Source organism: Mustela putorius, unplaced genomic scaffold, assembly GCF_011764305.1.
Source record: "Mustela putorius furo isolate JIRA1106 unplaced genomic scaffold, ASM1176430v1.1 tig00000785_pilon_pilon_pilon, whole genome shotgun sequence".
NCBI lineage: Eukaryota > Metazoa > Chordata > Mammalia > Carnivora > Mustelidae > Mustela > Mustela putorius.
The window spans coordinates 10401107-10422044 of NW_025421480.1; the positions used below are offsets into that span (position 1 = coordinate 10401107).

General features: G+C 44.7%; 1 protein-coding gene across 1 annotated transcript; it reads right to left on the bottom strand.

Moving 5' to 3' along the window:
- Positions 1 to 6063: 6063 nt before the first annotated feature.
- On the bottom strand, positions 6064 to 13821 carry SLC30A1 (solute carrier family 30 member 1). The gene is made up of 2 exons (XM_004756854.3): positions 12563 to 13821; positions 6064 to 10911 (listed from the first exon to the last, which is right to left on the bottom strand). Exons 1-2 carry the CDS (start codon positions 13176 to 13178, stop codon positions 10010 to 10012), a joined length of 1518 nt encoding a protein of 505 aa, XP_004756911.1. The 5' UTR covers positions 13179 to 13821; the 3' UTR covers positions 6064 to 10009.
- Positions 13822 to 20938: the final 7117 nt, after the last annotated feature.

Sequence of the window (20938 nt, forward strand, 5' to 3'; positions counted from 1 at the left end):
GAGCGAGAAAACGCAGAGGAAAATTCTAAAGCAGCTCACGTGCCCCCAGCACCCGAGGTGGTCAGTAACAAGAGCCCGAGCTGCTGACGCAGGGGTTTGCCCCCCAGACCTACCCCGCAGGCTCACTGCTTGCACATTCAGAGGTTCTCAAACAGATCTGAAAAAGTGAAAATTATATTACCCAGTGATTTAAAAAGAAGGAAAGGGGGGCGGGGAGCGGAAGCGGGAGAGGGATGATGAGGAAGAGGAGGAGGAGGAGGAGAATGGAAGTGAATGTCATTACCTCCTTTGATGTGTCTCTGGAATTAATTGCCGGTGGTAAGGCCCGTGCAGCGGAAAATCACCATAGACTCTTTCCGCTGTGCCATAGCACCGGCCTTCACAAGGACTTCTCAGAGAATCCCCGCATCTCCGTTAGAAATAGCCCAGAACTCTTAGACCCACGCTCTGCCCTGGTGGGCGAGAGGGCAGACGGCCCGCACCAAACCCCACAGTCCATGGAAAACCTCACACCCGCTCCTTCCACGGCCTGTGCGATCCTTGGAATTGCCTTTCTTGTTTTGAGCCTGAATCATTTTCCCTCCTTCCCTCCATTCCCCAGAGCAGTCCTAGAACAGACGAGCAGGTAATCATCTGTTTGTCCTCCAGACGCTCTTGTCTCCCGAGATGGGGTTTGTTACAGAAGCCGCCCGAGAGGAACAATGTCCCATGATATTGAAAGACGGAGAGAAATGTGGTGTCCCTGAAGGGAACTGGTCTGGGTACAAGAGTAACCCCAAAAAGGGATTAATCAAGGCGTTAAGGGTCACAAATTGGGTTTAGGGAGAGAGAGAAACAGAGGTAGAGACAGAGACAGAGACAGAGGGGGAGAGGAGAGAAAGGAGAGAAAAGCTGGGGAAGAGAGGGATGGAAAAAGGGAGACAGCAAGAAACAGGAAGAGAATACACTAACTGGCCACGGTTTCCTGAGCACTTAGCAAGGAGCAAGCACAGCTCAAAGTGCCTTACTTACATTCATTCATTTACTCTCAAAGCACCCTTGAAGAGCGTACTGTTCTTATCCTTATTTTGCAGATGAGGAAACAAAAGCAGAGAGTCTAGGTGTCTTACCCAATGTCGCACAGCTCTGGAGTCTGGGATCTGAAGCCGGCGTGCGTGTCTGACTGCAGAGCTCAGGGCCGCGCCTGCTGCTGAACTGGAAGAGCCTTGGTGATGAGAGGCCGGGCTGACTCTCCATGGACCTGATTTCACGGCCAAGAGCACGGACCTTGCCCAGACAGAGCTGGGTTCAGTCCTGGTTCCCCTACTCACCACCGTTTATGGAAAGCACTCAATTCTCTCACCCTGTTTCCTCATCTTTAAAATGGAGATCGGGGTGCCAGTGGCGCAGTCAGTTAAGCATCTGACTCTTGATTTCAGGTCACATCAGGGTTTCAAGGTCTTGGCATCGACCTCCTGAGTCAGGCTCCACACTGGGGGAGGGGGAGGGGTCTGCTTGGGGATTCTCTCTCCCTCTGCCCCTTCCCCTGTTCTCATTCTCTCTCTCTCAAAACAAATAAATCTGCAAAAAAATAAGTGGAGCTAATGATACATTTAGTTCATGGAGTGATTGTAAGGATCACATGAGCTGAACATTTCACACAGTGCCAGAACACGGAATGTGCTAGATCCATTTTAGTTTTTGTCCCATGTAATCCTCACAAGGACCTCATAAAGGATGCACTGTCCCATCTCACAGATGTGAAAACTGAAACGCCAAGGGGTATTCAATTTGCCGAGGTCATATGTCCCTTATTAAGGGGTTGGGCTGAGGAAGAGCGGGACAGAGAGAACAGAGCGGAGACTCCCAGTGGGACAAAAGGAGGAAACGTAAGGAGTAGACAGGGGAGGGGAGGCTGCTGTGGTGAATGTCACTGTGTAGTCACCGCAGGTGGCCTCAGGATGACATATCCAGTTCATACAAGCTTATTTCACTGCCCCTGGGCTCTCATTTTGCTCATATTGGTTCTCAGGGTAACACAAAAGCAAGTCTGGACTCCCACCAAATCCCTTAAGGAATTATTTATCCCTAAAGCTTGGTGTCTCAACATACAAAGTCAGATGACATTTATAGTTAAGGAAAACTCTGCATTACACGTCACATAGTCAATCGGAGCATCTCCTTCCACATTAACACTGCAGATCAACATTCCATTCACTTACTTAGTCTATGTCAATTACTGCGTAAGCATACAACAAAAAGCTGTATCACCATTCATAGTGTCTAGCCCTTTTCTTGTAGTTTTCTTTACAAGTTAGTCTGTAATTTAACTCCAACAAGAGCAAAATAAACAATCACAGATTTATTGGATGCATTATCGTTTCACAGCCATGTGTGTATATCCATTTTTCATTGTTATAACAAGTTACCATAAATGTCGTAGTTTAAAATAAGACAAATGTCACCTTCTAGTTCGGGAGGTCCTAAGTCCAAAATGGGTCTTAGGGAAGAGACACAGGTGTCAGCAGAGATGTACTCGTTCCAGATGATCTCCCCTAGATCATCTGCTTCTTTGCCTTTTCCAGCTACTAGAGGCCATCTGCATTCCTTGGCTAGTGGCCTCTCCCTCCATTTTCAAAGCCAACAGTGTGGCAGCCCCCAATTTCTCTAACCGCAGCACTGCTCCTGCCTCTCCTATTTCTGTCATCCTATCTTTTAACTCTGACCCTCCTGTTTCCTCCTTTCAGGACTCTTATGATTCTATTTGGTTCATGCTGATTATCCAAGATGATCTCCCCATCTATCTCAAGATTCCTAACTTAAGTGTACTTGCGAAGTCCCTTTGCCACGCAAGGTCACAGATTCACAGCTTCTGGGGATTAGGACGTGACCATCTCTAGGGGATCAATATTCTACCATGATATACTTCCTAATTTCTTTCAGCTCATTGACTTTTAATAATGTGTAGAAGCTCAAGACCCAAAGGCTTTAACAATAAACACTGCCGCATCGCTATCACCTTCCAGAGGACTCTTGACGTGAGAGCCCGGGGCGGGTGTCATTGAAGGTCACTGTTGTTGCAGGCTATAAAAAGTCCTGATAAGTTTTGTCCAATATTGTCCTAGACATTTTCACCATTAGGAAAAAAAAGTGGGGTAAATCATTCTCAAATTTCTATTTGAATATTCAAATTTGCACTTCAACAAAAGGCATGGACTTTAACCCCTTTTATATTTCCAGGAATGCATTTTTACTGTATATTTCAAAAAGATAGCCGAGGGTTCCACGACCAAATCGGATGGCCACATTTGCATTGCTTTCTGGAACAGAACAATCTGCTCAACGTATCAGAGGAGCTCCTGTCTGCCTGGTCCTATCGATGGTTAGGAGTCTTAGAAATCACACCTTTAGACTTTATTTTCTAAGTGACTCTGCAGCAGGGAAGCATGGTGCCTGAAACTGAGGTTTGAACAAAACAGGGAGCCTCTCTGGTACAGCCTATGTAAATGGAGGAGCCTAGATGTAGCATTTGGATTGTGTGGGAGAGGCTGGAGGAGTGAGTTCTCACTAGTTAGCTTTTATGGTTTCCCATGGGGCCATTCTGCCTCCCCTGGGGACATTTAAAACAGTTAGGGTGTCTTGTTGGGGGTGGGAGGCAGGAACTACTGGCATTTGTGTGGAAGGAGGCCAGTGTCTCTCAACTCAGTGCATGGGAAGCTCCTGGACTCGGATAAATTATGTCACCCAAATGCTAACAGCACCCATTTGAAAATCAGATGGTCCTCTCCCTGTGTCTCACCCACATTGATTTCATTCAATCTACTCTGCTCCTCATACCCCCCACAGACCTGCTGTCTCCAGCATTAAAGGAAATTTAAGCTATAGTTCTTGTGTTTCAGCAGAAGCAGTGAATACCCAAGACAACGCTATATGGTAGCTTAGATAGAAAATACTACCAGTTTGTAGCGATTAACAGTTGTCCATGGGGCTAGATTAAAACAGGGAGAGGCCCTGAATTCTAACAAAGATTGTTTTTCTTGTCCCTCACGTAATTCAAAATAAAAATGACACTAAGCCATAATGTAAGAAAGTCTAATAACTCTGAAAAGTTCTGATTCTTCATATGGTGACTACCATGATTTTTTTTTTTTAATAAATAGCAAATGCCTTAAAATCTATTTTCCTCATTTCTTTTGCCTTTCTATTGCTGCTTGGATGAAAATTAGAGAACTCTTCATTTTTAATCTACTTAAGTTGGTTGTTAATGATTCAAAGTGAGGGGAAAGCAAGCTACTTGGTGGACTCCCGGGTAGAATTTCAGCTCTATCACGTACCAGCTAGATGACTTTGTGTCAGGTGCTGAATAGGTCTGTAAAATGGGAATGAAATATGCCTAACGAATTTTAAGAATTCCGCGAAAGCGTGTGTCCCTTAGTATATTTTTATAAATGCTCATATTATAGCTATGAATAGTATTATTACTATATCTTCAGTGTTCAGTGTGTTTTAACTATAAATAGAATTTTTTCTTCCAGTTCCACCATTCCTCAATATTCATTCAAACGCCTTTGAAATCCGACAGTGTGCCCGTCCCATGTGCTAAATCCTGAGGAAATATACCCGGACCTCACAGTTTGTGACTCAAAAGTTTGCTACAACAAAGTGTGCTACAACAAAGTTTGTTCAACAAAGTGAAGCAAGTTTGTAAATGAACAAATACCACAAAGTGCCATGAATTTCTTGATTATACACACACACACACACACACACACACACATACACACACATACAGTCTATATAGCCTACAGAGTGGGGAGAACGAATGGTCAATTCGGAAGATGCACAAATGTCTATGAAATTCTTCCAAAAAACAATGCTGTCCCTGTTTATTTTCGTTTAGTTCAAAAGCAGCAGCTTTCATCCAGATGTGCCATAGATAGTACATGAAATTATGTTCTAGGGAATGTTGGCAAATACTTCTTGAAAGACCATGTTGCCTGAGAATTCTTTTCTGAATCCTTGATAGTAAGACACATCCAGATGAGAAAACAAGTTGGCCGACCGCTGTAAGATACTACTGATTATATTCTATGCATTCTGACTTCAGAAATGTTGAAGTATATAAAAAGGATGTTTGGAATCAACTGAAATGTGGTATATGTAGATGTGGGCATGCGTATTTGGGTAGTTCATTCTCTTAGCATTGACTACATAGTAAAGGGATTTGTCTTCCTGTCTCACTTTGTCTACTTGCCACTCCAAATCTATGGTGCCTCCTTTCCCACTTTCTCAATTACCCAAACACTGAAGACTTCCTCCCAGAAAATCAAATGCAAACCAGTTGACATGGCACTTCCGCCTTATTTTTTTTTAACTTTGAAGATTTTATTTATTCATTTGACAGAGAGAGCACAAGGGGAGCTGCAGGCAGAGGGAGAGGGAGAAGCAGGATCCCCACTGAGAAGGAGGCCCAAGGTGGGTCTCAGTTGCAGGACCATGACCCAAGCCACCCCACAACCTTCTCTTTGGTCCTAACCTTTTGATCCTCAATCCTCCATTCTATGCGCCCTTGACTCTCAGCCCCCATCCCTCCTTTCAGTTTTAACCTAATCCTTTCCAAAGAATTTCATCCTTCCTCGGAGTATCACTGTATCAGTTCTATTATCTCTTTGCCATTTTTTGCCAAATGATTTTCTTCTGCGATTTTTCTCTGCTTATCTCCCAGCCAGAAGCACAAGTTCTTTAAGGAAATTGTAAAATATTTAATAATCCTTGTTAGTAACTATGCTTACAAATAGCAAGTAGCAAAAGCAGCAGGTTAATCTGTAATTACATAATGTAAATGCTTAATGTTTGTTAACAAAAAAACTGTACAGCTATTGAATACTTCATGTTAGTGAGTCTTTGCTGTGTTGCCCTATTTCTTTTGCAATTTTTGCCCATTTTTTTTCTTCCCCAATACTATCCTTTAGCCTGGTCATCCTGCACCCCCAGCAACACTTCAGCTGCGATTTCCCTTTAAACACCTGAAATCTACATAAGCCAACGTGGTGTAGGAGAGGCCACATGCACAAAACAATGAAGTAGATATTAAAATTAGTTTATTTTTCTACTTAACTTTTAATAAATGAGAAGAAACACAGTAGTCTGTCTCATAAAGAACATTTATAATACATAACAATCCATAAAGCCTCATGGTGAGGTAGGAACAGCTTTGGAAAACAACGCACGGTCATAAAACATACAAAAAGTTAGGTAAAATGTTGCAGCACTAAAGGACATTTTATATGCATCTGCATTGAATGAGATGATAATTGCATTTAACTGTGCCACATCTGGCCCAAAGGACAGGCTATGGTCGACACAAAACAACACAACATGGAAGTTTCATAAAGAATCACACAATACATTGATACACTTCATTGTGCTGTTTCAAGGCAGGACCATAACATGGCAATTTGTGTCTTTTTCTATATAGCCACATAGTAATTGTATGTTACATTCCCTTCAGCATCTTTTTGCCAAAGACACTGGACCACAAAATTTTTGGTTTAAAAAGTTTAAACTGAATGACATACAAAAGGCTCTTGTGCCAGTGAAAATGACTGCTAAATATTCCAGAGCTTGTTGGTAAAACAAAATAGCATTGCCACATAATATCGGTAGAGCTACATCAAAATAGTGCTATTACAATTCGCGTATCAGATGGCCAAACACTGTATTTGACAGTTTTCCATTTAAAAAACAACAAAAACCCTCCACCTTCCCAAGAGTTTTAATACTGTTTTATGCCTTAACTGAAACTCCATTAAAATAAATATTTCTATATTGTAGAATTATTCTCCGTATTTGTATATGTGTGAACATCTTAAGACAGCAGGTAAATGACATATCATTCAAATGATATCTGCTTATAAACAACAAAAGAATCTTCAACTTAATACCAGTTAGCCTACTAAATACTTCACATTAGGTTCCATAGGCCCTTTCCCTCAAAACTTTCCAAAAATTCAAAATTAACTAAGCATGTTAACAGGATATAATCATGTTAACAGTCTCCTACCTACTGAGATTTTTCCAAGGTGCTCTTGATAGAAATTTTTCCTATTCAAATTACATACCTTAGTTATTCAAACATTGTTTCCTAAAATGCTAAAATTCATACACCTAAATTTTTGCCCTTTTGGGCTTTTTTAAGCTTCTAGTCCGGACTTCGACAACACAGATGCCCTTCAAAAAACCCTTCCTAAACAATCGCGGAAGCTTAAAGGTGACAAAGGAGAAGGAAATCTCTCCTCACTAAGGCGGCATTTGGCTTGGAAAAATTGGAGTTGGTTTGATTTCAGGCACATGCAGCACCTCCTTTTCACTAAACTGAGACAACAACAAGTTTCTAAACACATATTCTACTAAATACACTGATCTTGCTCAAATATAAAAGAGCCAGCAGGAGAGATGCACCTCCTAAAATTGATGCATTTTTGCTATAAAACAGCGTATTTAAATATCGGGTTTAAGTCTCCTAAAAATTCAGGGTATTTTCCCTCATTTTCTTCCAGATAGGAATAAGCTATTTTGGAAAAGACACTTAAATCCCACAATATTTAAATATAAAAGCATTTTTTAAAAGATAATGCTAAAAATGGGTTAGAAAGTGCATTGTAAAGAAATAAATAATTCTCTGCTAAAACTCAAAAGGTGAGTCAGTGCCCACAGATTTTGCTATTATGACAAAGTCCTTTGAAAAAAGAATTCTATGGTACCACTTGGTTACGTGTAAGTGATTCAAAAATTATGAAAGTGAAACAACTGAAATCTAAAGGCTGTTACCTTCAAAGCACTTCTGGGAAAAAAAGAAAAAAAAAAAAAAAGCCCTTGTCCCATGCTTATACACCATTAAAAAAAAATACAAACCCTCATTTAGCTGATGTCTTATACATTATACAACCTTTAAGAAAGACCCAATAAAGCATTTGTAAAGAAAACCCCACTGAATGTATTTTACCAGTTATCCTATTTCATGTGTCATTACCAAAATGTTCCCATAACGTAAACTGTTTTAAGATCTTAATAAAATGGTTTGTAGCTTTTAAGTGTTGAATCAGGAATGTATGTGATACAGTACAGTTTGAAGCTTTCTTTTACCCAGTTGAGATTCCCGAATTTCATGTTTAAAAAAATTTTTTTGCAAAATCCAAAGTAACTTCCAGCTTAGGAATTGAATTACACAATTATCAGATAAGAGTATTAAAAGATCAAGATGTATTGCAAATTGGCAGGTTATGGTTTTGGCCCATTATAGCAAATGTGAACTTACAAACTGTGTTCCTAAAATTACCTCATTCTCATTGGAAAAATCAGCCCCGTTCTTAAATAGGCCCATTGCCAGCAATAGGCTTACACTAGGAAAAAACACACCATCTACCACAAAAGACCCCTTTAAAAAGTTAACTGTCCAATGCCAACCAACGCTTTCATCTTAAGACCCATTAAACAATGAATTATTTCAAATCCCAAAAGATAGCCATCCCCAAAGTAGTCAGCTATAAAAGTTACCGAAGTAGTCAGGATATCTTATTTCTAGAAAAATAGAGCTATACATGATAACTGATATTAATATTCATCCTTATGAGGACAAAAGTCTAGTTTCTTCACAAAGCATAACCCCTCTCTGTCAAGAAAAATATAACTTAAATATCCTTAAATACTATTTGCATATGGATTCGAAACCCATAGCAACAACGAAAATGCCAAGAACAATTTCCTGTGTAGATACTGTGGCATCTTACAAAATAAGCCACTATTGCAAGATCTGAGCAATGTCAAGAGAGGATGACCTACAGAATCTTAATTATCAATTTTGCCTTAACTTTTTGAAGAATTTATTATCCAAACTGCATTAACCATTAGATTTCCTTTTTCTCCTACGTCAGTGGCTCCAGGCAAAGCACGGGAACTGCTAGTTGTCCTTGAAAAAAGCTCCATTTGAATCCATTCATGATCTGTCACCATGAAATGACTCTTGTAAGTTTTGTTTAAATATCTACAATTTGAAAGATTACACGAATAAGCTTGCATTTAACATGTAACTATCAGGTTAGCTTTAATGTCCTTAAAAATATCTACTGTATATATTTTGTAAGTAAACTTTCAGCTCAATGCTCCTAATGCCAATCTTTCAAAGAAAGTAATGCTGGTGAACATGTCCACATTTTAGACTAACTTTGGTAAAAGAAAACAGGAGTTAAAATCCTCCTGGTAATTTAAAAATGCGGTCTGAATATTAACTTACAACAATGTAAATATTTAATTTGGTAAACCTCCTTCCCTGCTCTTCCTCTCCATATGCCCTATTATATATAAACCATGGTTCAACTTGTTAATTATCTCAACTGTTTATTAGAATAATACTCTCAGCAATATAGAATCCAGGATGGTAACTGATCTTTAGGATTACAAATACCCCACGTGAAGAAAAAAGGGGAATTTTTCCTAATAATATCCACGAGTCATTCTTAAAAACATGCTGCCATTATGCTCTGTAATGATTTCAGAGGGCAAGTAAGTATTACCTAAAACATCAAAGGAAACAAACCTGTCGATTTTTCAAGGTTAGTGATTATAATTCTAAAAAACAAAGTGTAACACTGGGGGAAAAGAAAAGCAGAGAAATTCCAGTAACAATTTTAATTTATTTATCCCCCTAATTAATCTTTTACCATGGAAAAACTGGAAATCAAATGTCATTATGTTATATAAGGTTTATACTTACTTTAAACAAAAATGTAACATAGTGTTAAAACTGGCTTTCCAAAATTGTTACAGCATGGCTGTACTCTGCACTAATAATCACAAAGTTGTAATATAGAACTCTGTTAAGCAGTCCCATTATGTTCTTACAAAAATAGAATTAAACTGTGTGACCAGACAAGGACTTCAATTACACTACTTGGCAAACTTAGAATTTCAATGGAGTCTTTTTCCTCTTGCAGTTTAAAGCAAAAGTCAAATATCACATCTTTCTCAAGACTCATAATGATGATTCAGGTTGTTTGTTTGGCATTTTTTTAATCTCTATCACAACAGCTGGGACGCTTTCAACTTTAGTCCTCTTGGGCTTCTTCTCTAGATTGTCACTAAGTTCTAGACAAGAAATGCTAACTGCTGGGGCCTTTTCTGCTTCCTTTCCAGAAGGGGCTTGTGGCCGTGTCCCACAACATTGCTTCAAAGCACACTGAGTTCTGCAGGCAAGTTCACATGGGACTACACTTGATTTAGAGCCTACACTAGCAAATTCAGGCTGAATGGTGGTAGCGTGAATTCCGTGATTATGAAAAACGTCTTTAATGATTTTGGCCACCTGCATGTATGATGTCGGGTCTTCACATTTTATGTGGGCAGTGGCAATGATTCTGCTTCCAGCAAGTTGCCAAACATGTAATTCGTGAACTTCCTCAACTCCTTCAACATCTCGAAGTTCTTTTATCAAATTTTTTATATCAATTTGTTTGGGAACAGTTTGCAGAAGAATGAGAGCAGATTCCTTAAGTAATGGGTAAGTTGTGTAAAGAAGTATACAAACCATTGCAATGCAAAGAGTTGGATCTAAATATAGCACCCAGCAAGGACCAGCCTCATGAACTGCTGTGTGAGTAGTATTAAGCACGTCTACAAATGCTTTGCAGGGGTCAGGGGCACATGGATTCACACAAAACTCCCCTTCAGGACAACTCTTCCAAGAAAAGTAAAAGACCAAGGCATTTACTACTACAATCACTGAACCCAAAGCATCTCCAAAGACATGCAGAAAAACTCCACGCATGTTAAGCTGTGCAGCCTTATCATCATCTTCCAGTTCCACCTGGTCAGGTTCTCTGATAAGATTCCCATTCACTTGTACTTCCATCGCATCATTTCCGGACTTTTCTGGATCTACAAAGAAAGAAAAAAATGCTGTAACAGATACATCTAAAGTGTTATACAAACACCTTCATCTAATTCCATTTTAGTGAAAGAGATGAAAATTTCCATGGAACATAATTTAAAAATGTGCCCAGGGCAGTTTAGTATAAAATGATATGCTGGTGACATGCCAGGGCATAGCAGCTAGGGTTAAATAAGTCATTAGGAAGATACTAATTCCCTAACTGAACCACCCTCTTACCTCCCCACCTCCAAAAAAAGTTCATCTCTTCTGTGGGGGTGGGGGGTCCTGAGAACATTCCCCTATGCTTTTTGGCATATACAAAAGCACAAGAACACATAAAATTGAATGTTATCCCCCATAAACTAAATGCCAATTATGGAGAAGTCTACCACAAGTGCCTGATTTGACAGAGCTCTAGTTACTCTTTGTCATGAAGGTGTGTTGTGGCTAACTCAAACTTTTGTCATGAATATAAACCAGAGTCTCCTGGTGGAGAGGGTTTAGAAACGGACAAATCAGCGATATAAACCCATCAACAATGATAAACTTCAGGAAAATGTGAAATAATGCTCTATCTACCCTACAGGCTCTTAAACCAAATGTACCCATCTCTTACAAGGAATTGCTATATACACATGAGAAGAGCTTAATTTTCTTTGGAATAACACCTTGCAGAGTGGAAGTGAGGGATATTCAATTGCTTATTAAATATACGAGTTCAGTTTCATTAACATGATATCCTGCATCTTCAAGAAAGAACAAGCTGTCTACATAGTATCATACCACTAAGCAAATAAATGTAAATGAACAAAATTAGAAGGAAATACACCAAACTGTTAATGTCATTAGAGCCTGGGTAGTGGGCTTTGGTTGATTCCTTTCCCCAGCTCTTGTCTTCCAACATTTTCCAAATTGCCTTCAAGAGCAATTATATTTAGAATGAAAGCAACCAGTAAAAAAGATGAGTAAGTTACCATCACTTTTATTTTGGTATGATTTGGGAAAGTCTTAAGTGAACCGTTAAACATGACCAAACTGGCCCTAAATGAAGGATTTGCAGGATTAAGCTCAAACTTTAGATAATTAACTGAAATATACATTGCCGTTCTGGCAAGAAACCTTTAAGCAGTGTTTTGAGCTCAGGAAAGCCCATGGCTAGCTGGCTCTGCATGTAATACTGAGAAACTTGTTTGACTGGCACAAGAACCGCTTGGGCAGGGCAATGTTTCAAATGGCCAACCACTAAGGATAAACTGGGGATCCTCTCCGTTTCCCAAGGGGTGGGGGCGAGAAATGTATTTAGGAAGCACTTTTGATTCCGTGAAAACCAAAATCGGTCTCTCGAAAGGACTGCTGGTCAGGGCGTCCAAGTGCAGCCGTGCATCGCAGCGGGCTGACGGTCCCCTCCCGACCCTTTCCCCACGGTCAAAACCACACAGTCCCCACCGCCACCCCCAGCCGCGCGCCCCGGCCGAAAGGGGTCCTGTCTCCTCGTGTGCCCTGCGGGTGCGGGACCAGGAGGGCTAGAGGCGGCGGCGGCAGCGCGGTGCCGGCCGGCGCGGGCACCAGGGGGCGTGCGGGCCATCCCGCCCAGGGCCAGGCTAGGGTCCGGGCACCCCCTGACCCAGCCCCCTGCGGTGGCCACGCTCTCCTCACCTGGCCGGTCCAGTTTCAGCCCGTTGGAGTTGCTGCTATTGGACACCAGGGTGTTGGTCTCCTCCTGGTCGGGCCTCTGGTCGCCCGGGGTCACGTTGCCGTCGCTGTCCCCGGTGCGGTTGCTCTTGCTGCGGACCCCCTTGGCGTGGCCGTGGCCGTGACCCCCGTGCGAGTGGCCGTGGCCGGAGTCGTTGCCGAAGCCACTGTGATGGTGGAAGAGGCAGAGCCCCATCACGTTAACCAGCAGCCCGGCCACGCCGACCCCGAGGACCACCAGCGGCTGCTGCATCTCGTGCGGCTCGATGAAGCGCTCGATGGCCTCCAGCAGGATGGCGAAGCAGAGGCCGGTCAGGAAGATGGCGTTCACCAGAGCCCCCATCACTTCGGCCCGGATCCAGCCGAACGTGTTCTTCTGGGTGGCGTGGGTCCGCCGGGCGAAGCGCTCCGCCACCAGCGCCACCACCAGCGCCAGCACGTCCGACAGCATGTGAAAGGAGTCGGAGAGCATCGCCAGCGACGAGGTCACCCGGCTCACCACCACCTCCAGCACCATGAACATGAAGGTCAGCATCAGCATGCACAACAGCCGGCCCCGGTTCCGACCCCAGCACCCCATGGCTGCGGCTCACGGGCCCGCCGAGCGCGGCCGGGCGGCTACACTGGCGGTGGCGGCGACTCGCTGGCGGCCGGCGACCCGGCGGCGGAGGCGGGAGGACGGCGCGGGGCTCTCGCCGCCCAACCGGGCCGCTCGGGAAACCGCTGAGTGGCCTCCGCGACCGGACGGGGACGAGCCCGGGGTCAAGCCCCGGAGCCCCCGCGCCTGAGGGCGTCCCCGGCGGGCCGGCGGCGCGTAGCTCCTCAGGCGTCCGTGCTCGGAGCCGGCGCGGAGGCCCGGCTCAACCCCAGCAGTCCCCACACCCCCAGCGGGGCAGCAGAGGCCGAGGCGGCGGCTGCGGCGGCGGGGAGCCGGGGCTCCCGGAGCCCGGGGACGAAGAGCCGGAGCAGGAGCAGGAGCAGGCGAGCGGCGGGGGCGGGCGACGGGCAGCTCCGCGCTACGAAGGCTCCGAGCATCTGCAGGGCTCTCCACGCAGTCTTCCCCTCGCTGGTCTCCTCCGCTGTGGCTCGAACCGGGAAGCCGACGCCTGAAGAGCTAAAAAGGCGGCGGCTCCGGCAGCTGCACTCGGCCCGGTCTCCGGCGCCTTCTTCACCCCCCCGCCTTTGCAGACGGTTTACAAAAAAACTTTGCTTTGCACTCGGAACCCCCGTTTTCACACGGACCCGAGCGTGACAAGGCCTCGGTGCCCCGCCCACCAGGCCCGGCTCGCTTTCCCATTGGCCAGAATCCCCTCACGACAGCCTCCGCACCCCGCCCATCCGCGCTCGCTATTGGATGGAGGCTCGGCGGGGCGGGAGGGGGCGTTGTCGAGGCGCCAACAGATGGGGGCGGGGCCTTTCCCTCCAGGAGCCGGGCGTGGGCCGGGGGCCGCGGCCGGGTGCAGCGGCGGGCGTCGTGGGGGAGGGTAGGGGGCGCGGGCCGCGTGCAGCAGGAGGGGGAGGGGCAGGCGGGGTGCCCCGGCGTGGCGGGGCCGCTGCTCAGGCCCTGCGGATCCTCGCGGCGGTCCGCACACCTATGGGGGCCTGGCAGCAAACAGACTTTGATCCTCCGAGCTGAATCCACGTGGTGAAGGGAGGCTCGGGAGACAAGTTGACCAAAGTAAAGCCATTTTGGTATTTAGGCTGACCCTTAACCTAAAAGTCAGCAGGTCATAAAAAGAGTCACAAGATCCCACTCATGAAAGACCACAAGACCCGACTCCCTCTGGCACTAAGTCATAGAGGCTGGACATTCTTAAAATTGCTCCCTGTGGGTAATTCCACAACCCTAAGACAACAGAAAAACACCGCTCAGTTTAAGTGATAAGTCCAGCAGTAAGCCCATTCCTATACGTCAGACATTTAAACTAACAAACAAAACTTACAAAACCGTTAGAGGCAAAGGGGGGTCTTCTTCCTCACCTGGGAGGAAAGGCCGCTATTTTGTCTATGATGTAGCCCCTTTCTTCTAGATACACCTCTGTCCCTTTCCCTAAATGGCTTGCTCTTGAATGATTTCTCCGCAAAGCCAAAGCTCCCCGCCCTCACGCCGGACCGCCCTGCCCTGGCGAGGGGCCTGAGACCCTCCCTCTGGCAGCTTCCACTGGCCGGCATCGGCATCAATAGAAGAGACCAGAGACCCAGACCGCTGTGTGGTCAATGGCAGCCGGCGGGGGGCGGGGTGGTGGTGGTGGCGAGAAGGGGAGCCGGTGGGTATGGGGCTCCCAGGTGCATCCTTCTGTTGAAAAGGGGACAACCACCTGGGCCTGCATGGAACCTGAACTGAACCTCTGAAAATGTTTCAGTAAAGCAGACCCACCCTCTCACCACCATCCCTAGGAGACTTTGTGTAACATCAGATATTTCTGTCACTGATTATCTAAAGACAATTTAGGGTGCAGACGTCAAGCAGGAGCAAACCGGGTTCTGGTCCTTGCTTTGTCACTAGCCAGCTGTGTGACTTTGGGAGAGTCAACTAATCTCTCTAGACCTGTTTCTTCATCCCTCACGTAAAGGATTGGGCAAGAGGAACTCCTAAGATTCTTTCTGAGTCTAAAATTCTAAGGCTCTATGATTTAACAAACATTTTATTTATAGACTACAAGGAGCTGAACCCTGTGTTGGTTGCTATGGGGAAGGGGAGGGGCAGTTAAGAATACAGAAGAATGAGCTTCTGTCCAGGTGGAGGTAAAATATAAACACACAAAATGTTTAAGTTACGATGAAATACTCAATTAATTGTGCCGACACTAGTTTAGAGTGCATACATATTCACTGTGCTCTGAGCAGGGATTAGTCCATCTGGAAGTGAAGATTTCCAGTTCCTAAAGTGGAGGGGAGGCTGGAATCAGAGAAAGCAAAGGAAGACCCCTAAAGTCCTCACCACAGCCCCAGAACAGGAGGAAGAAACCCCACTGTTCTGGATTGCTAGAGCAGAGCAGTGCTAGCCAGTGCCTCAGGATCTATATATAAGGCTAGTTTGGAGCCATGTTGTTTTGCATTTTAAAAAAATATTTCTATTTCTGTTTTTTTTTCTTTTTTTTCCCCATTTGTATGTGGTGTGTTTCTCATTTCTCCAACCAAACTGCAAAGCAGGATCCTTGTCTTCTATTTCTGTTCTGCAATCATAGAAAAGAAAGGAGAAAAGTTTCCCAGACAGTAGCAAAGGAGGAATTGATAGGATTTGATGATGAATTGGGAGAGTGAAAACGAAGGAAGAGAATTTAACAAAGATGTTTCAAATGTTAACCTGATACGGAAAATATTGCTTTAAACATGTGAGGAAGTTGGGGGAGAGGGTGGGAGCAACTGATTTTAAGGGGGAAATAATCCATTTTTAATGTGCTAAATTTGAAATAAAATCTGGATGGTGACAATGCTGAGTGGGGAGATGGGTCTTGGGAGTTGATAATCTCCCCTCCTTTGGTATGGATAATTGACATTTAACTGATCATATTGTGGAAGCACAGCTTCAAACTTCCTTCCAACCAGCCCCTCCTATCTAGAACTTGGGGAGCCGCTTCTGGGTCACGATATCTGATGGAAATAGCTGAGAGGCAGTTGGAAGACCATTTTGCTGCCTATTGGGAGCTGCTGTGTCCCTTGATTTTAAACAATGGATTTCTCCAAATGTGAGAATTTAATGCCCAAAGAGGAACCAATAAGATGATGTAGAAGGAAATGAACAGGATAGCAATCCCTTCAATAATGAAGCAGACCGAATTGGAAGATGTTAAGACCCATATAAAACAGGCTCAGGGGCACCTGGGTTGCTATGTCAGTCAAAGGTCCCATGCTGGATTTCAGCTCAGGTCATGATCTCAGGGTCATGATCTCAGGGTCAGGAGATCAAGCCCTGCTCTAGCCCCCGGGGGGGCCTACTTAGGATTCTCTCTCTCTCCCTCTGCCCCTTCCCCTCACCTCTTGCCCTGGTAGGCACTTCTGCGCTCTCTTTCTCTAAAAAAACCAACCAACTAACCAACAGGCTCTTGGTTCAACCCAGTGGTCACTTATGAGAACCTATTTTGTACAGACTTTTCTTTCTCTTGTGTAAGCCATTTCACAATGTAAAAGGGGAGGGGGGAAGGGAGAGAGCTACATTTTCCAGGCCGGGCCTCTGGTTATAAAAAGTTAGAATCCTGCACTCCACAAAGAATAATACCAGCAAAACCTTTCAGTTGAATAAACTTTCCTTCCCCCCGCCCCCCTCCCCCAGTATTGTGTAGTTAAAATCCTTTGGTAGCTTGACTCACATTTGTCCTTTGCCCTTTGTCAGCTGGTAGGCCTTTCCTGGAGTTAACACAGCCAGGAGTGGGTTAATGCAGAAGGAGTCCACACCATTACTCACCAACAACCCTGGGGGCTGTGGTCCTTGGTTGAGTAAAATGGCTTGGCTTTTTCTTCCGAAATCTTGAGAACTCTCCGGATACTTTGCTTAGTTAGTATCCATACTGACTAATCTCAGCATACTTTAAAGATGAGGGAATAATGCTCCTTATGGAAAAAGACTGCCAATTTGAGTGAAAAAATCAAATGTGTAACACAAACTGTGATCTCAAAGTCCTCTAAAGAGCCCTCCCTGCTCTCAATGCCAAGTTCTTCCAACCTGGAGCTACCCAGGGAAGGAAGCTAGCCTGAAGATGGTCCAGCCCAAACACAGGTCCCTAAGGACCCTTGCAAAAGACTACTTACACGCAGACACACCTCCGAATCTCAGTTATCAAAACTAATGGCTACACCACGGGAAGAAGAAGAGAACCACTTGAAAACCAGATTGCGTTTGACTTTGGTTGGCAATAAATCACTTCTAATGTTCAATCTTCAAGCAAAAATGATGGGGGGAGGGATCTGTTCAGTTTTTTGTGTTTTGTGTGTGTGTGTGTGTGTGTGTGTGTGTGTGTGTGTTTTGGAACGTACTTGAATAATTATTACAAATATACAGTAAAATTTCTAGCAACAACATGAGGCCAAGGTTGGAATTTCTAGCTGCTCCCTGAGGGAACAGGCAGTAGAGTAAAGAATAAACAAGTAACAATGCAGTAATAAAGTCCAGAAACATCACAAAAGAGCTCAGCAGTGTAAGGGAAGCCATATGAAAGAAAGGGTCAGAGCAGGAAACCCTATGAGGAAGCGAAGGGGAAGCAGGAACAGTGTAGAGTAGAATGTATAGTGAGAGGCCCCGGACAATCGCAGAGCTTTTTGTACTTGGTTAAGCTAAGGAATGGCAGGTGAGAGTGAATAGCAGAGGAAAGCTCATTTTTCCTGGAGACTGAAAACTGGATCAAAGTACTCCAGTCACGCCTAGAAATTAAATCTGGAAGTAAAGGCAGTGACACCTATATAGGAAGGCTCATTAGAGACATTTGTGAATTTCTTGCATCCAGAATCACATTAGACCAGCAACTCCTGAAGGCTCAGGTGGTCAGTTTGAAGGTTTAGATGGAATGCCCATTCAATCTGGAGATTGTAATTAAAGTACAAAGAACGGAAGTTTAAATTTTTTTTTTAATTTAAAAGCATGTTTCTATGACTCTCTCCCTCACTTGCCCATAAAGATGATGCTGACCCCAGAACATCTTCAAAATATTACACCCCTAATGAGTTTTAGAAAAGCCAGGGAACTGGTCCTTTAAGTTATTCTGTGACTTCAGGGGCACCTGGGTAGCTCGGTCGGTTAAGGGTCTGACTTGGTTTCGGCTCAGGTCATGATCTCAGGGTCCTGATTGAGCCCTGAGTCAGGCATGGAGTCTGCTTGACAGTCTCTGCCTCTCCCTCTGCCGCTTCCCTTGTTCACTCTCTTTCTCTCTCTCAAATGAATAAATAAAACCTTTTTAAAAAATAGAAGGTTACTCTGTGACTTTGGAGAAGTTATTAAACCTTCCTGGGCCTTACTTTCTACATCTTTCCAGTGAGCGGGTCAAAGAGATGGCCTCTCACTGGAGTAAGGCAGGAGGTACACTGCCTGCCGGATGCTCGCAGCGGGGCCCTTTCAGGCTACCTGTCCTTGGGGTTCCCATGGACCCGGGGCTGCATTTTCAACCTACAGACTCAGAAAATGGTTTTTATCATTTCACCTGCGTGGAATGGATTCCCATGAGTTCAGCTTGGGATAATTTGCTGGCTGGACCCCTGGTCTGTTCACTTTCTCTGCCCCCCTGTTGGTGGACAGGGCCATTCCGAAGCAAGCTGCCCAGGGAGGAGGGAACTAGACCAGGTGGGTCTTCTGCAGAGGGAGCATTTCTGCTCTGTGTCATAGGCTCTAAAAGTCTCCTGCCCATCTCTGCACACACTCCACCCTTTCTGCCCCTGAGTTATATTCTCCTTTGCTGCTGCCAGAGTCACCTTTTCAAAACCCAGTCTGGTCACTGCAAAATTCACACCCTCCACCACCACCACCACAGTGCAATCCTTCAGGGGCCTCCCAGTGTTCTGGGAAGAACCCAACTCAAGTGCATGGGGTTGGATATGGTTGGGGCCCTGGCTGCCCTCCCAAGACTCAAGCCATCACCTAACAGGACTGGCCTCTCTGGCTACCATGCACCCTCCTGCAAAAAGGCCTGTGCACACACTGTCCCCTCTGCCTGGGACACTCTTCGATCCCCTTTCCCCCACTTTAGTTCTTGCTTATCCTTTGGCTCTCAGCTCAAGGGCCAATCGACTCAAGGAGGTCTTCTCTAACACCTCTGACCAGGTCAGATCTCTCTAGTGGGAGTGCTCTTGGATCCTGGGACTGATCTTTTGTGGCACAGAACAATGATGCAATTAAAATTTAGCCATGTCAGTATTGGTTAGATTGTGAGCTCCCCGTGGTCAAGGGCAGTGTGGGCTTTTGCTCACGATTGTATCCTAGCCAGCCTGGCTCAATAGTTGTTGAATGAATGAATGTTAATAAATCACCTTCCTCAAGCTTAGTAATTTATGCATTCAGTCAAGAGGACCTGAACATTGAACACCCATGCTTCTCCATCTGCCCTTGAACACGAGAAAGCACCTTTTCCTTCTGGACAGTGCTAGAAACACCATGACATTTTCTTACTCATTAGCTCACCTTCTTCTTCAAGCAGGCTTTTGTTGTGATATTATCTCACACGAGAGGTAACTAATTGGGTGAAACTGGGACTCAGCCTTGAAATCTGCCCTATGAAAGCAGTCTAGGTTCTCACAGGTTTCAAAGTAGTTCCATGCTCCTTACTTAAGGTACATGACGACTCTGTGAGGTTTGTGGAGTAGATCCTGCAGATTATGGGCTGAGATTCCAAGATAGGAAGAAACGTGCTCAAGGTCGCATGGCTTGTGAGGTCCTCATGGCACCAAGAACATGTTTATTTTTAACTTCGTACCCAAAGTCAGGGAGAACATACCCAGTTTGAGGCTCAAAACCTAACATGCTCTGACTAGACTGTGGCATTCATCTTAGTTCTAAAAGTTTCTCGTTCTAGGATTTTCTTATTAATTTGTAATTACTATAAGGACCAAGGGGAGGTGGCCTACTTGTGAGTGACATCTTCTTCACAGGTCACTCCGAAGTCTGATGCCCTAGGGGTGTGTTCCAAAATTGGGTCCTGTTCACACACCATTCTGTAGAATGAGTTAGTTAATCCCTCTGCTTCTATCTACTTCTGTCTTTCCATTTCTGTCACAACTGAGATGTCTTCCAAAGGACTAACAGTGAAAAACGGACCCTCACCTGGGTTGCCTTGGCAAAATGCAGGTTCTGTTTCAAGATTCAGTGAGAGCTGTGGTGGAGACTGAAATGCGGCGTTTCTGACAAGCCCCCAGGATTCTGATGTTGGTGGCCCCCAGACCACACTTAGGAAGACAAATGCATTAGAAAAAAACATTTTTTTTAAACCCTGGAAGAATATTACATGGAGTTAAGATAGTCTCCTCCAGCTGAAAATGTAGATGAGAGGTGAAACTAGAGAGGTTTCCCTCCACCTGTCTGCTGATTCAGGAGGAAGAGAGCCAAGATCTAGCTTCATGGTAGCTGCTTCAAGGACTACGCCCATGAGTCCTTGTAACTGACTTTATTTATGCTTTAATTTGGCTTCAAGGCTTCTTCCATCATAAGGTCAGAGTTGATCGTCTCTTAACCTCAAGAGAGACATCCTTCGGTCCCCAAAGTGCTGTTGTCTTAAAAGTGACCATGATCAAAATTACAGGGTTTGCATTTCTAGGCACTGCTCCGGGACCTTCCAATTTGAGAGCAATCCTTTAATGGGAAAACCAGTGTCTGCTAAACTGGGGCAAATGGAGATTGTCTTCCCTCTCAGTTGTCTCCTG

Bases quoted from the DNA above. Each gene is read 5' to 3' on its own strand.
- SLC30A1 (XM_004756854.3), bottom strand. From the start codon at position 13,178: ATGGGGTGCTGGGGTCGGAACCGGGGCCGGCTGTTGTGCATGCTGATG. The intron at 10,912-12,562 runs GTGAGGAGAGCG...CTTTCTTTGTAG, and splicing joins GCTGAAACTGGACCGGCCAG to ATCCAGAAAAGTCCGGAAAT.